The sequence below is a fragment of the Mauremys mutica genome, chromosome 3, assembly GCF_020497125.1.
Source record: "Mauremys mutica isolate MM-2020 ecotype Southern chromosome 3, ASM2049712v1, whole genome shotgun sequence".
NCBI lineage: Eukaryota > Metazoa > Chordata > Testudines > Geoemydidae > Mauremys > Mauremys mutica.
Window position 1 is genome coordinate 9,392,065 of NC_059074.1, and position 17,257 is coordinate 9,409,321.

The 17,257-nt window shown below is 45.4% G+C and overlaps 1 protein-coding gene across 2 annotated transcripts in view; it reads right to left on the reverse strand.

The window, feature by feature from the left end:
* The window catches only part of INTS9 (integrator complex subunit 9), an 88,583-nt gene that overhangs the window by 47,919 nt on the left and 23,407 nt on the right, over window positions 1-17,257 (reverse strand). For both annotated transcript variants that reach the window (XM_045011890.1, XM_045011891.1), the window contains exons 5-7: window positions 13,649-13,788; window positions 6,935-7,021; window positions 1,614-1,734 (exon numbers count right to left, since the gene is read on the reverse strand). In XM_045011890.1, the coding sequence (XP_044867825.1) occupies window positions 1,614-1,734; window positions 6,935-7,021; window positions 13,649-13,788 (348 nt within the window). The remainder of the gene's footprint in view (window positions 1-1,613; window positions 1,735-6,934; window positions 7,022-13,648; window positions 13,789-17,257) is intronic.

Below are 17,257 nucleotides of genomic sequence, written 5' to 3' on the forward strand. Positions count from 1 at the left end.
CCGTGCTGGATCTGTCGACTTACCTTATCCTTCTCGTTCTGGTGGAGAACCGGAGTTGATGGGAAAACGATCTGCGGTTGATTTAGCAGGTCTTCACTAGACCCACTAAATCGACCCCCAGTAGATCAATCGCTGCAGCATCAATCCCCAGTAAGTGTAGACATACCCTGAGTGTAAACTACTTAGCAGTGCTCTTTTATCTAGTTGTTTCCTTTCCTCTTGTTCTACAAAGCTTATGTTTTTTGTCTGTATGCAGTGATGCGTTACTGGGAAAATAGGCAGTTATGACCACCATGATTTACCTTGTGGCTACAAAGCTAAGAGGATGAATCTTGCAATATATATATATTTTAAGCATCCAAACACATACTAGATGCCTCACAAAACAGGTAAAGACATGGTCCCTCTCCCAAACAGTTTACAATCCAGGGCCTCAGATTCACAGGCACATAAAATGAATAAAGTAAATGATTGATTCAACATTTGTGATGTAGGAGTCAAAATAATGGTGAATTACTATTAATGTTTACTGATTCAAATCTAAGCCCTCCCTAGGGGGGAGGGAGAGCTCAGTGGTTTGAGCATTGGCCTGCTAAACCCAGGGTTGTGAGTGCAATCCTTGAGGGGGCCACTTAGAGATCTGGGGCAAAATCAGTACTTGGTTCTGCTAGTGAAGGCAGGGGATTGGACTCGACCCTTCGGGGTCCCTTCCAGTTCTATGAAATAGGTATATCTCAATGTATCTTTATCTAGTTGCTATACAAAGCTCCCGGCCAATGGGAGCTGCGGGGGCTGTGCCTACAGGCAGGAGCAACGCACGGAGACCCCATCGCCCCCCCTATCCCCAAGTAGGGACGTGCCGCCTGCTTGCGGGAGTGGCATGGGGCCTGGGCAGGCAGGGAACCTGCCTTAGCCCCACTGTGCCACTGGGACTTTTAGTGGCTGGAGACTGCGATCAACTGGCAGAGGCTCCACGACCGACTAGTCAATCGCGATCTACGGGTAGGTGACCGCTGCCTTATCCTAAAGGTAGGCTATTGAATTGTTGGGTTTAATTCATTCTAGGATGTGCACTTGCTTACGGCACAGAAAACCCCAGCAAAGGGCCCCCAAAGGAGAAGTGTGCAGAGAGGGTGGGGTGCCCCAGTGCAAAGTGTTCACAAACTCCAGTTAACTGGGGGACGGGAGGAGGTGGAAAAGTGGAGGCAGAGACATTCAGCAGATTCCCAGAAGTGAGATGTACTGGCTGTGGATATGGCCAGGGAACCCAGAGGATATGCTAATTCAGAAGACACCCCCACCTCCCACTGGGCCAGCTTTAATTTTATGTATCTCAGCTTTAAGTTAAAACTAGCCTCCCCTGAGGAATCCAGATAGCTGGCTTTGTCTCTGCCAAAGGGGAATCTTCCTCACAAGGCAGGTGGGGTCGTGATGTGGGGCACTGAATGGAATCCTGTCCCACCCTCCAGGCTAGCGTGACCAGCCCCCACACAGCATCCAGAATGGGTGCCGAGCATAGGAAAATGAGGGCGCTCGAAGATTCCTACAAAGACAAAAGAGAAGGGGGAAAAGGTTGCTTTTGTTTGCCTGACATTAGCTGTATCGATACTCACAATTTTCTGAGAATATCCCACCAGCTGGATCTTGCTGAGTGCAGCGTTCACTTCGGGCATGGTGTAACACCTCCTCCACGTAGACACCTCCACTGCATCTTTCAGAGGGGCAGGCAGCAGCCTGTAAAGATCAAATGGGATCTGGGCATTCTCAGGATTTCCTGCTGGGCTCCTAGACTTTTATTTCTATTGGTCTTTGGAGTGTTTCAGCTCCTAGAACTCATTCCATGTTGTTTCGCACTCTGGGGACCGGCCAGTTCCCAGGGTGAGGGGAAGGTTGAGCTGGGAGGTTTTCCTGGCCAGGGGCGGCTCTAGCTTTTTTGCCGCCCCAAGCACGGCAGGCCAGGCTGCCTTTGGCGGCTTGCCTGTGGGAGGTCCCTGGTCCCGCGGATTCAGTGGCTTGCCTGCGGGAGGCCTGCTGGTCCCACGGATTCAGTGTACCCGCTGCTGAATTGCCGCCGAAGCCGCGGGACCAGCGGACCCTCCGCAGGCAAGCCGCCGAAGGCTGCCTGACTGCCGCCCTCGCAGTGACCGGCAGAGCGCCCCCCCGTGGCTTGCCACCCCAGGCACGCGCTTGGAGTGCTGGTGCCTGGAGCCGCCGCTGTTCTTGGCTAATGAGAAGCAGGGACAGGCCACTGCCACTGCCACCTCGCCTCGTCTTGTGAGTAAAGCACAGGACCCAGAATCTGGGGACCCTACGCCTATTCCCAGCTCTGCTGCAAACTTTGGGACTCAGAGGCCCTAGGTCACATGTTTCCCCATTAGTAAGATGGAAACAATACTTTTATCCAGAGGGAATTTGCAAGGATAAATTAATTGATGTTGCAAAGCACTTTGACATCCATGGACGGAAATATTGAGTTTTCACACCACAGAAAACTTCATCCATTCTATTTTTCATACATTGCATATATTTTATTTTTTTTTGCAAGTTAGTTGGCCAGCATTGTCAGGGGAAGATGTGAACTGTAGTGTCACAGCCTGTAAGAGGGGTGGCTAACTTCAGGGAAATAAATCTTCTTTAGCAACATGAACCAAGGCAGAGGCTGCCAAAACACGGAAGAAGAATAGGTTTTTTGGTATATTAAACTAATGCTAAATCAAAGGCTAATTCAAACCAGTTTCCCATGATTTATGAAAATTGGTCAAGTTTCTTTGATCAATTTGCTTAAAGGAATTTAATTTATTGTTATGTCTACTAGTTCAGAGAACTTCTCCATAATTTAACATACTGAAGAAAGGATTAAGGCCAGCTCTTGCCAAGACCATCATGCATGCCTACCGCAATGACTGCAATTCCAGTGCACGCTGGCTGAAAGGAAAAGGGTTAAGGAGGCAAATGAAGTGTCTGAGGCCTCTTTTGGGAAATCATAAAACAACAGGGGGCGAGACAATGCAGATAGGAGTCCAAGATCTATAGGCAATAGTTTCAATGAAGTGTCTTGTACCTGCCATGAGAAGCTATTTACTGTTGAATGCCACAATATGCCTATTCTTCCCAGAATGGTCTCCTTACAATAGACAAAATGGGGGTCCGCCTTGCTGACAAAGGTAAGTTTCTAGCATCCTTGGACATAATTCTCAGTCTCTGAAGATCAACTATGTTAAAATCCCCAGCAGGAAGGGCAGAACCACTCTTCGGGGGTCAAGTTCACTCCTAGAATGACGTGTTAAGGCGGTGATTGGCATTTGCTCTTCAGAAGTGCCCCTGCCAGGATTCTGCAGTTTTAGACCACTACCCTGTTTTTCAGCTTGTGTATGAGGTTGCCAGAAGAAACTGTAAGGGTTATGGGCTGAAACACGACTTATATGCTGATGGCATTCAGCTTTATGTATTCCTCATGGTCACCCCACTGTGCCCTCTCATGGCTGTCAGACATATTTGGGTGGATGAAGGGGCAGTTGGTAAAACCTCTGTGCGGATAAGACCAAGGTAATGGGAGGTAGCACATTCTAATGGTCCTTATGAGAACTCCAGCAGCTGAACTTCTGGACTTTGTTCTTAACTTTGCCCTGGCCCAGCCTTGGGCAACTAACTTAACGCCCGTGCCTCAGTTTCCCGCATCTGTAAAATATGACAATCCTGCTCAGTACAGAGGACCATGCCTAATGTTTACCCGGCTTGTTTCCAGCTGGAGGAAGGGAGGACTTGCCATATCAGGTCAGCCCACTGGCCCATCTTGTCCATTATTCTGACAATGGCCAGTTCCAAGTACTTTAGAGGAAACTATTAAATGAGTAATTGTGGAATAACCTGCCTTTGGGGAAAGTTTGGGGAAATTTTCTAATACCCCTTAATTAGAGTCTGAAGTGTGAGAGTCTATTTTGCTTCCAGATGTTTGGGTTTATTAACTCATTACAAATGCAACTCTCAATGTTCTCATTACATAAAATGATACTTTCCTGAATCCTGCTCAGCTCTTAGCTTCAATCATATCTTGCAACAATGAGTTCCAGAAGTGAATTGTGCCTAGCCTCTACTAATGACTACACTGGAAAATAGGCATGTTGAGCACCCACAATACCAGGACTTAGCGGGATCAGAGTCAATATGAAGGTTGAGCTTCTATAGCACCTTCAAACGCCTATTCAGTTAAAATCAAAACTACTGGTAATAAAACTTGCTAAGTAATTAGTTCATGCTGAATCTGGTAATGGAAAAGTGCCCCCCACTATAAGGCACTTATTTTTTACAGTATTGGCATTTAAATTGCTTCAGCGCTTTCATGAAGATAATACTTTGTGTTTCATACTAACTATTCCGCGTGAAATGAGCTGAGCTGTAAAGTAATAATGGTGATTGATCAGGGTGAAAATTTTTAAAAAGTTACAGACTCGAAAGTAATAAGTATTCTGTTCCAGCAGCAGCCACCAGGTACTTCTAAAACTTTGAAATTCAACAACAAGGATAGGATCCTCTTACATAACTGATGCCATTTTTACCCTGAGCGTATTATTAATCAGGTATTAATTTGTGGACTAGTGGATGTTAGCTTAAATGCTATAATAATCAGCTTCATTTACACTTACATGACACTTGTCACCTAGAATCTCAAAGCACTTTGCAAACATTAATTAAGCCCACAACACCCTTAGAAGGTGATTAACCTCTCTCTGCCTCTGTAAAATTGAGCTAAGAGGCTTGCCCAGCATCAGTCAGTGACTGAAAGAGCCAGGAATAGAACCCAGAATTGTTGGTCTCAGTCCCCCATTCAAATTAAGTACCGGAAACCACTGATCCATCAGGCTAGTCATAGAGTAGTGATCACTTATATTGCTACTGATGCATTGTAAGGTTCCTGATAGGCTTGGAAGGATTAGATTTTTATCTGTAAATGTCAATTTCACCATACCTGTGCGCACACACAAATATCTGATAATAACTGAAATGTACAGTTAGGCAAAGAAAGAAAAATGTTGCTTGAGCTCTTACTAGAGTTTAAAGCTATTTACTTACAATATTTTGACTGTGATGTTGACAATTTGTGGTTTAATGGTCACAGAGCTTTAACTTTCTGATTCTCAATATTTACTATCATTAAATAATTCTTGTCTGACTCCCCATCATTTCCCACAACTACGAACGTTTAAACTGATAAAAACAGAAAAAAAATGCTTGAAAAATCAAATCAAAATTATTTAAAAAAAAATCAAATTCTGCTGAGTTTATTTACTGGTTACTCTTCAATACCATGCTGGCAGAAGGTTATTCTACCCATTTCCTCTGCCCTCCCCTACAAAGTATTTGGGCCTGAGATAAGCTTTAGACATCATCCCTTTGGAGGCTGCAGGAATTAGTAGCAGCTTGTCTTCTAGTTAAGACTGCTGGCTACAGCTCATCACACTGTATTCCATGCTGTACACAGGTTCTCTAGCCAGTTCAATAGGCTAGGTCCTACCTAGCTCAGGGACTGCCTCTGGCTCCATCGCCATCCTCATCAGCACCCCGCTACCACAGGTGCAGCTGACAGAGAGCATGGCAGACAGTTCCCAGGCTGAAACCATGGCAGACAGTTCCCAGGCTGAAAAACAGTGGAGAGCAGAATGAACCCACGTCTTGCCCTCTTTAGAGCCTGTTCTAACTCCAACAAAACCAATTAAAAGACCCATTGGCTTCTATGGGTGTTGGGTCAGGCCAACAATGCAAGGCTCATCTCTTGGTGTAACCCTTTCTGAAATAGATACTGCTACTGCAGATGGGTAGACAGCATTTCTCCTGGAATATGACCGCCAAGAATGACCCTGCTATAGAACTGAACTTCTAAAATCAAGGATGGCATGGTATTTACCAAAGGTGGTTTTTACTAGGTAAAATCATGGTTTTTATTGCCTTAGAAAAAGCTAGTTAGCCCCAATTTAAGGCATTTCCTATTTTTAAAACTGTTTCATTAAAGTACACATTACGCTTGATTTTAGTTACATATTCAAATTGTGGTTACATAAGGCAGTGGACTAACTTAAGCTTGTACGAATAAAGGACAACTGCAGTAGGTGTAATACTAACATGTAATTATCATAGTGAACATTGATATTTCTCAAACTAAAATGCACACAACACCAAGGAAGTTATACATCACGACTGATTTCAGTTTTCAATATTATATAAACAAAAGGAAAAAAACCCATTTGATTATATGAAAATGACCCTAATGTGGAGTTGTAGGCTTGAAGCATTAAGCAGCCAGAAGCACGCAGAGTTGCAGACTGCCAGTCCAGGTCCATCTGGCCATGCAGCATTCTGTAGAAGACCAACTTTGATGCAGTAGTTAGGCCGAGCCTGTTCCTCAGCTCTGAATAGATGTATACAGTTTGAAAAGATTTGTTCTACGCTTCCTGAACCCTGATGCTATTATTTTGCCCAGTTTCCTGGTTTAAATCTGTATTTACCTGTGCCCTATCCTAAACTAGTTTTTCCACCAGAAATTGCCAGCCCTGACAGAAATGATGCTACTCTTAACTATTCATACAAAATCTGGATACCAGGATGAAGGGCACATTAGAGATGCATGGATAACAGTTCAAGCCTACTCTCATTTACACCAGTTTACATCAGGAGTCACTTCTGTAAAGTCAATGGAATTAAACTAGTGTGAGAGCAGAATCAGGCCTTCGTGTATTAGGCACACATTTTCCTAAGAATTAATTTGGCTAGTTGTTTGGAAAAAGACACCAGCATGCAAAATATCAGAAGAGAAACAATATCTACATTTGTTTGAGGACTCTTTTTCTGGTTATATTAAAGACTGCAAGTCCAGCAACTGAATCATCATTCCAGTGAACGTTTGACATCCACTGTAGTTAAAAAACAAGTTGTTCCTTACCGCTGCACTTCCTTATTCTTCCACAAGGAAGCAGACTGAGCCTTTGGCACACGTTCAATAAAATTCACCAGCTCTTCCATGAGAAGTCTGCAAAGGAACCATTACTACCATTACACAAAAACACCACAAATTCTCATTGCATGAAATTAGAATATTTCATTACAATGACAGTCACTGCATTAGCTACTAACATACTGCATAAAAATTCATAGGATGGGGTATGGTTTTTTTTTTTTAATCCTCTCTTCCTTATAGGCTAAAACAAGAAAAAAGCCACACCATTCCAGACTTCCAGGGTCAGAAATTTCAGATTGTATAAATCAATATTGCTTCATTGAAGTCAACGGAACAATGCTAGATTATGCCAGCTGAGGACCTGCCCACAGACTTTTGGCTCATCTGAAAAAATGGAAGGACAATGGACATTACCATATTTCTCTCCCGTTAGGCTCATAGATGTTAGGGTCAGAAGGGACCATCATGATCACATAGGCTTATGGTTGGGTGATGTGTTCTAGAATACAGGCTAGTGTTACAACACGTTCATCATACGATCATACAAGTTAGAGATGGAAAAGACCCATTAGCTGATATCTGCCCAGCACTTTGAAGAGGTCAAGTGCAATGTTAGTGTTAAGTCTTATCTCCTGCAACTTCAGGATGCAGTCTTCAAGATAGAGGCTGTATCAGGTATTAGAGTGATACTACATTTGAACTAACCATTCAGATCTCAAAAATTTATATATGCCTTCCTTTATGAAGAAAAGCTGTAGGAGGACGTTTCCCAGAATATACATATATATTTTACATGACGACAGAGACTGGAGAAGACTGCAGCCTGTTACTTTTTAATATTTGCCATGTTATTTCCATTCTGTGCTTAGCAAACACCAGGGTTGGAACAGATTATTTAGTAATAGTTAGTTACGCTAATCTGTGCCACTTTGCATTTTGTTGTGAGCATCTTTCCCAGACCTGAAGAAGAGCTCTGTGTGGCTCCAAAGCTCGCCTCTCTCACAAAGAGAAGTTGGTCCAATAAAAGATATTACCTCACCCTTCATGTCTCACAAATATTCTGGGAACAACCCAGCTACAACTACACTGCATACATTAAACAGTTTCAATCCAGCAACCGTTACTTGCATGGATGAATCCACTGAAGTCAACAAGACTACTGGGGTAAGTAAGGGCTGCAAAACTGGGCTCTGCAGTAACCTTTACAGTGTTGCCACGTCTTGCAATTTTATCTTGAGTCTCATAATATTTGACTTTTGTTTTCCCTTAAAGCCTCAGCAACTGGAGTCATGTGATTATGGGAGACTGAGTTTTCATTTTAAAATAAGCAAGTTTCTTATCCTCATGGTTGTGGAGCAAAGCTTGCAAATGTGACACATCCAAAGGCCCAAAAACCAGGAGGCAAACAAAAAACCCTCTAGTTTATTGGGTTTTTTAAAATCTCATGATTTTCAAAGCCTAAACATCATGCTTTTTGAAGACTTGAGGTCAGCAATACTGGATTTATACTGCTGCAAGTCACAATGGGTCTACTGGAGCTGCCCTGTTTTGGGTGCACTATTGCCCCGAGTCCACACACAGCACTCACAGCAGGGCCAGCCACAGAGCTTGGAAAACACTGAGGCCTGGTCTACACTAGGACTTTAATTCGAATTTATCAGCGTTAATTCGAACTAACCGCTCAACCGTCCACACCAGGAAGCCATTTAATTCGAACTAGAGGGCTCTTTAGTTCGAATTTGGTACTCCACCCCGGCAGGTGGAGTAACGCTAAATTCGCACTTGCTAGCTCGAATTAGGCTTGGTGTGGATGCTAATCGAACTTAGCAGCTCCGGGAGCTATCCCACAGTGCACCACTCTGTTGACGCTCTGGACAGCAGTCCGAGCTTGGATTCTCTGGCCAGCCACACAGGAAATGACCCGCGAAAATTTGAATTCATTTTCCTGTCTGGGCGGTTTGAATCTGACGTTCTGGTTGCACATCGGGGCGAGCTCCGCAGCACCTGCAACGATGCAGAGCTCTCCAGCAGAGGAGTCCGGGCAATCCCAGAATAGAAAGAGGTCCCCAGCATGGACTGACCGGGAAGTCCAGGATCTGATCGCTGTGTGGGGCGAGGAGTCTGTGCTCTCGGAGCTGCGCTCCAACAAGCGGAACGCGAAGACCTTCGAGAAGGTCTCTAAAGCCATGAAAGACAAAGGATACAGCCGGGATGCGATGCAGTGCCGCGTGAAAGTGAAGGACCTAAGACAAGGGTATCAAAAAGTCAGAGCGGCAAACGGACGCTCCGGAGCCCAGCCCCAGACATGCCGCTTCTACGAGGCACTGCATGCCATTCTAGGTGGGTCTGCCACCAGTGCCCCACCAGTGACGGTGGACTCCGAGGACGGAATAGTGTACCGGGACAGTTCCCCCTCCCTGTTCGCCGATGGGGAAGATGAGGAAGGGTCTTTAGAGGACGGCGCAGGCGACATCGAACCCACTCCCGCTTTCCCTGACAGCCAGGATCTCTTCATCACCCTCACAGAGATCCCCTACCAACCGTCCCCGCCCGTTAACCAGGACTCGGAATCAGGGGAAGGATCAGGCGGTAAGTGCTACAAACAGGGAAACATTTATTTTTTTAAGAAACAGGGATTTATATAAAAAATAGAAATACTATATAAACATTTTTAAATATGAAACTAAACAAACAGCAGGTCTACACAAACAGCAATGGAGCAATAGTCCTCTGGGGATATTTCAAAAAAGCTCTCAGAGAGCAGCTGGAAAAGCCTCAGCAAGAGGTTTCTTGGGAGAGGTGCTTTATTGGGTGCTCCGTTGAAGCACACTCTTCCGCGCCATGCCATCCTCAGGTAGAGGGGGACCATCGCCTCTACGAGCATGGCAGCGTATGGTCCTGGTCTGTGCAGGGCTTCTGTTAGCATCCGCTCTCTCTGTGTGCGCCTGACACGCCTCAGGGTGATGTCGTTGTGGAAGTGCTGCATCTAATTAGTGGAATTAGTGTACTGTTACTATTGTGCATGGTAGACTTTTACTTTGCATAAGAATGACCCTCGCTTAACAGAGTTTTACTTTGCATAAGAATGACCCTCGCTTAACAGAGTTTTACTTTGCATAAGAATGACCCTCGCTTAACAGCCACGTGTTCCAGGACTCAGAGGAAAAGCATACAGGGGTCTTTCGCGGTCACTGGCGGGAGATGCCGCATAACGCTCATCTTTTCTGCTTTGCACATTGCCTCCAGCAGGAGAGCACAGCTAAGCACTATCTGATAAGCAGTCTGTACTGTAAGGCTTACCAGGACTTTGTGCAAGAGGGATGCAGCTGTCTCTCCTCGCTTGTGCGCTATCCAGTGCAATCGCGCCGCCAATGAGAGCGTAGTCCGAAATCTCGGACTAGTTCCGAGATCTCCTGAGACTTGGTTCCCTGTTTGGTCTTCTTAACTGAAAATGACTAGACTGTGTTTACTGTTGGCAAACATGTATTTGTTCAAGGAAATCACCTACTTTTTCGCATCACACAGCTTCGGCTCCTTCACGGACTGCCCCGCCATCCCCCTCGCAGAGGCTGGCTCAGATTAGACGCCGAAAGAAAAAGACAAGGGACGACATGTTCCAGGAACTGATGGCCAGCTCCAGAGCGGAGGCGGCAGAGCAGAGACAGTCGAGGGAGAGCCTGTGTCAGCAGCATCGCACACACCTGGAACGGGAGGATAGGTGGCGGCAGGAAGACCAGCAGGCGACTCAAACGCTGCTTGGTCTAATGAGGGAGCAAACGGACACGCTCCGGCGCCTTGTAGATGTTCTGCAAGACCGCAGGCAGGAGGAGAGAGCCCCCCTGCAGTGCATCTGCAACCGCCCTCCAACGCCAAGAAGTCCTGTCCCCCCCTCACCCAAAGTGACAAGAAGGAGGGGCGGTAGGGGCCGTGAGAACTGTCACTGCACCGCAGCAGAGCGCTAATGTACAAGACACCTCTCGCGCTGTAAATCTGTAGAAGTTCTTCCCTTACAGGATCACCCAGTCCCAAATCCAAGTTTCAACCCCCCACTGTGTATAACATTATTAAAAGCGGTTTGCTGTTACTCTCTGTTTCCGTCACGTTTCTCGTGTCAGAAGACTTTGTGTGTGTGGGGGGGGATTTTTAATTGCAGTGCATAGCCCACATTACCAGGGTACAGACTTGGGGGCAGGGTCAACTGCAGGGCACACACAGACTGCAGTCACTAGGCACCAGGGACAGTCTGTGTGGTGTATGCTGCCCCGGGTCTTTCCTTGATGTGTAGGGTCCTGGTGCCTGACATCCCCGAATGTAAAGGCAGGCTTCCCTTCACATGCATTTGGACCGTAGTCACGATCCTCCCCGGTGCCCCGAGCCCCAAAAAGAGACCTCATCCAGGGGCAGATACTCACCCTTCCCCCACACCCCTCACCCCTTCCAACGCCCAAACCCACAGCCGTCATGGTAACCCCTATCCAAGGACGGCACCCCTCGCCCCTTCCTGCAAACCCACCCATCAGTGCACACCTTAACCAGCACAGAATGCTTCCATGTTTCAACGAAGAAACAGAAATGCAAAGTCAACGAAAGATTTATTATTAATTACTAAAACATGTCCTTAGTTTTAAAACGTCCTTGGGAAGTGGGGAAAACTTGGTTTATGATCAGGCTCTCTTAAAATCAAGTGGACAGTCACAGGTTACCCTGCTCTGCGAGGAAACTCGCTTTCAAAGCCTCCCTAATGCATATCGCTTCCCGCTGGGATATTCTCTCAGCACGGGTGTCTGGCTGATCGTAAACAGCAGCCAGGCGATTTGCCTCAACCTCCCAAGCGGCCAAAAAGGTCTCGCCCTTGCTCTCACAGAGATTGTGGAGCACACAGCAAGCAGCAATAACTACGGGGATATTCTTTTCGCTGATGTCAGAGCGAGTCAGTAAGCTCCGCCATCTCCCCTTGAGACGTCCGAAAGCACACTCCACCACCATTCTGCACTTGCTCAGCCGGTAGTTGAAGAGTTCCTTTTCAGTGTCCAAGGCGCCTGTATAGGGCTTCATGAGCCAGGGCATTAGCGGGTAGGCCGGGTCCCCGAGGATCACTGTAGGCATCTGCACATCCCCAACCGTTATTTTGTGGTCCGGGAAGAAAGTGCCTGCCTGGAGGCGTCTAAACAGACCAGAGTTCCTGAACACACGCGCGTCATGAACCTTGCCCGCCCACCCGACGTTGATGTTGGTAAAACGTCCCCTATGGTCCACCACAGCTTGCAGCACCATTGAAAAGTAGCCCTTTCGGTTAATGTACTCGCTGGCCTGGTGGGCTGGTGCCAGGATAGGGATGTGAGTCCCATCTATAGCCCCACCGCAGTTTGGGAATCCCATCGCGGCGAAGCCATCTATGATGACCTGGACATTTCCGACAGTCACTACCTTTGAGAGCAGTTGCTCAACGATTGCGTGGGCTACTTGAATGACAGCAATCCCCACGGTAGATTTGCCCACGCCAAAGTGGTTCGCTACTGACCGGTAGCTGTCTGGCGTGGCAAGTTTCCAGAGGGCTATGGCCACTCGCTTCTGCACACTCAGGGCTGCTCGCATCCTTGTGTCCTGGCGCTTCAGGGCAGGGGACAGCAAGTCACACAGTTCAAGGAAAGTGCCCTTACGCATCCTGAAGTTTCGCAGCCACTCTGTGTCATCCCAGACCTGCAGCACTATGCGGTCCCACCAGTCTGTGCTTGTTTCCCGGGCCCAGAATCGCCGTTCCACACCATGAACTTGACCCATTGCCACCATGATCTCCACTGCCCGGCGTACCCTGCTTTGTGAGAGGTCTGCGCCACTCTCCTCACCGTGCTGCCGGAGCCTCCTCGCCCGGTTTCTCAGCATCTGACTGTGGAAGAGGTGGACGATAACGTGCGAGGAGTTGACAACGGCCATAAGTGCAGCGATGATCGCAGCGGGCTCCATGCTCACAGTGCTGTGGCGTCCGCGCTGTAACCGACCAGAGAAGGGCGCGAACAGATTTCCCGCCGGCGCTTTCAAGGAAGAGAGGGAGGGCGGGATTGACGGTTCAATGACGACACATTTTTCCCCCCAGCATGCATTGGGGGGAAATCCCACAATTCCAATGGGCAGCGGGGAGTGCGGGAACTGTGGGATAGCTTCCCACAGTGCACCGCTTCCAAAGTCGAAGCTGGCCCCGTGAATGTGGACTCAGAAGTTCGAATTTGTGTATTTAGTATGGATATACAAATTCGACTTATTAAGGTCGAATCCACAAATTCGAATTAAGTAGATTCGAAATAGTCCTGTAGTGTAGACAAGGCCTGAGTCAATACATTTTCAGCTGTAAAGACTTGGCTAACTTTCAACTATTGCCTGAAAGCCTCTTAGGAACATAAGATGCCACACCTCTACCCACACTGTCCTTTACACCTTTTCCTTCGTAGTGAAGGGGAAGGATTAGAGCAGTGGTCCCCAACCTTTTCATCTGGCAGGCGCCAGATGAAGGACCGTAGCGGCGGTCGAGCATCCGCCGAAATTCGGTGGCATTTCGGCGGCGACGCCTCTCGGTGGCATTTCGGCGGATGCTTGACCGTCGGCCAGGACGCGGGCGCATTTAGATGCCCCCATGGGCGCCATGGCACCCGCGGGCACCACGTTGGGGAGCCCTAGATTAGAGAATATTAAAGGGCTTTTTACCTGCCAATCTGTACAGTGGGCTCAGTGGCATACACCGTTCCAGTGAATCCAGTATACTCTGTGATGTAGGGCAGTGCCATCATACAGTGATAGTTTGAGATCAGGATGACATCTACCGTAGACAGGTCTAGCAGCTCGGTCTGAAAATAGAAGGGAAAGACAAGTGACCTGTAATCTTTGCACACACGGTTTGGGAAACTAACGCAAACTTGTTTTTCAAGTATTTACACACTTTTCATTGTAACCTGATGAACATTTAACCATTAAAACAGGGGCACATAATGTCTGTGGGGACAGTTAAGATTTTCCATGAGTTAATATTTTTTAAAAACCTCTAAGTTACCCTCTCCTTTGGGTTGCTCAGGACATCCAGTCTTTGATTTGTCTGTCTTAGATGTTGAAATTGACGGTTAGCACAGACCCTTGAGTATTGATGGTTGCAATAAATGCACATGTAATATTACTTCTCATTACACAATTAGTACGTGTCCATTAACGTGAGTGAACATTTCACCCAATCACCATAGGACTATCCCACAGCCACCTATTATGGGGTTTCTTGCATTTTCCTCTCCAGCAGCTAGTTGGCATTGCCCACTGCTGGAAACAGCATAGTAGACTAGATGAACAGTTATTATTGAGCAGCTAATGGGATTCAACAGTTATCAAGCACAGATTATCCCATTACAAGGCTTGGTCCATCGATCGGAATAAAATGGACGAAAAGTAGGTCACAACTTTCCAGAAGCCTGACCCTAGTGTTCTAGTGACAAATTTCTGATCTCAGATCTCTAGCTCTCATGCTTTCAGCCCATGATCATGAGTGAAGTTCCAAGCGTATCTTCAAAGTGCAACTCAATGAGGCAAAGAATGGGCAGAGGGAATAAAAGCAGGAAGAACCATCTCGGGATACAGAACACACATGATCTGTTTATCTTTCTAACCTTGCTGGACAGAATCATAAAAATGTAGGGTTGGAAGGGAGCTAAAGAAGTCATCAAGTCCAGTTCCCTGTGCTGAGGCAGGGCCATGTAAACCTAGAACATCCCTGACAGGTGTTTGTCCAACCTGCACTTAATCTCCACAACCTCCCTTGGAAGCCTATTCCAGAGCTTAACTACTATTAGAGTTAGAAAGTTTTCCCCTAATATCTAACCTAACTCTCCCTTGCTGCAGATTAAGCCCATTCCTTCTTGTCCTACCCTCATGGACATGGAGAACAACTGATAACAGTTCTTAATATAACTGAAGGCTTATCAGGTCCCACCTCAGGTCATCTTCTCTCAAGATGAAACATGCCTGTTTTTTTTTAAACCTTTCCGCCTAGGTCAGGTTTTACAAACCTTTTACCATTTTTGTTGCTCTCCTCTGGAGTCTCTCCAATTTGTCCACATCTTTCCCACAGGGTGGCACCCAGAACTGGACACACCATTATACCTAACTAAGGCTTCTACTGCAGCATCTAGGGCCTGTTTCTTCTATGAATCTAATCCTCCATGGATTTTGTGCTTTTCTCAAACCCTGTCTTGCGTGGGGGAGCCCAAGCTCAATGGCAGTTTAGATCATACAAAACTGAATGAGAAGTGAACTTCAATGCTGCACATGGATCCAACCTGGAGACTCATCAGAAAGGAAGAGGAAGATGGGGAACCTAAAGGACCAACCGTAGAGCCCCAGTGCTTCAGCTGCTCACCACATTAGGAATATTCTGTATATAAATCAAAGGGGTGCAACAAAGAAAATAAATGAAAAGGAGGAGAAAGCATGCACCATGGAGCTCCTGTTAAAAAACACCTATGAAATACAAAGTTGGTTTTTAAACATGGGAGAGACTCAGACAGTTGCCCAAGGGGAGTGAATGTTGTACCCTATGGCCCACAATAGTAAAAGCCTGCTCTCCTGCCAAGTCGTTAGTGTGTGATCCTTAAAAGGTAGGAAGTGTCTGAGTGCAGAGATCCAGTCTAATAAAGAGGTCTCAAATATATATATACACACATATACATATATACACACATACACACATATACAGCTTATACAAAATTAAAGGCTTTAAAATAGGGCTGTCAAGCGATTAAAAAAATGAATCATGATTAATCGTACTGTTAATAACAGAATACCATTTAAATATTTTGGGATGTTTTCTAGGTTTTCAAATATTGATTTCAATTACAACACAGAACACAAAGTGTAAAATGCTCACTTAATATTTATTTTTATTACAAATATTTACACTGTAAAAAACAAAAGAAATAGTATTTTTCAATTCACCTAATACAAGTACTGTCGTGCACTCTCTTTGTCATGAAAGTGCAACTTAAGAATGTAGATTTTTTTGTTACATAACTGCATTCAAAAATAAAACAATGTAACACTTTAGAGCCTACAAGTCCAATCAGTCCTACTTCTTGTTCAGCCAATTGCTCAGACAAAAAAGATTGTTTACATTTGCAAAAGATAATGCTGCCTGCTTCTTGTTTACAATGTCACCTGGAAGTGAGCACAGGCATTTGCATGGCACTGTTGTAGCCGGCATCTCAAAATATTTACATGCCAGATGCACTAAAGATTCATATGTCTCTTCATGCTTCAATCATCATTCCAGGGGACATGCGTCCATGCTGATGACGGGTTCTGCTCGATAATGATCTAAAGCAGTGCAGACCGACGCATGCTCATGCTCCACACCTCATCCCTCTCGGATTTTGGAAGGCACTTAAAATTCTTAAATCTTGGGATGAATTCTGTAGTTATCTTTAGAAATTTCACATTGGTATTGTCTTTGCATTTTGCCAAATTTGCAGTGAAAGTGTTCTTAACAAACAACACGTGCTGGTCATCATCTGAGACAGCTATAACATGAAATATATGGCAGAATGCGGGTAAAACAGAGCAGGAGACATACAATTCTTCCCCAAGGAGTTCAGTCACAAATTTAATTAACGCATTATTTTTTAAATGAGTGTCATCAGCATGGAAGCATGTCCTCTGGAACAATGGCTGAAGCATGTAGAGACATATGAATCTTTAGCTCATCTGGCACGTAAATATCTTGGGACACCAGGTATAACAGTGCCATGCGAACACCTGTTCTCACTTTCAGATGACATTGTAATTAAGAAGTGGGCAGCAGTATCTCCCATAAATGTAAACAAACTTGTTTCTTTTAGCAACTGGCTGAACAAGAAGAAGGACTGAGTGGACTTGTAGGCTCTAAAGTTTTACATCGTTTTATTTTTGAATGCGGTTATGTAACAAAAAACCCTACATTTGTAAGTTGCACTTTCATGACAAAGTGATTGCACTACAGTACTTATATGAGGCGAACTGAAAAATACTATTCCTTTTATCATTTTTACAATGCAAATATTTGTACTAAAAAATATAAAGTGAGCGCTCTAAACTTTGTATTCTGTGTTGTAATTGAAATTGATATATTTGAAAATGTAGAAAAACATCCAAAAATAATTAATCAATTTCAACTGGTATTCTATTGTTTAACAGTGAGATTAATTGCAATTAGTTTTTTTAATTGCAATTAATTTTTTGAGTTGATTGCGTGAGTTAACTGAGATTAATCAACTGGCCCAGATGAAAGTCAATGAATCATTT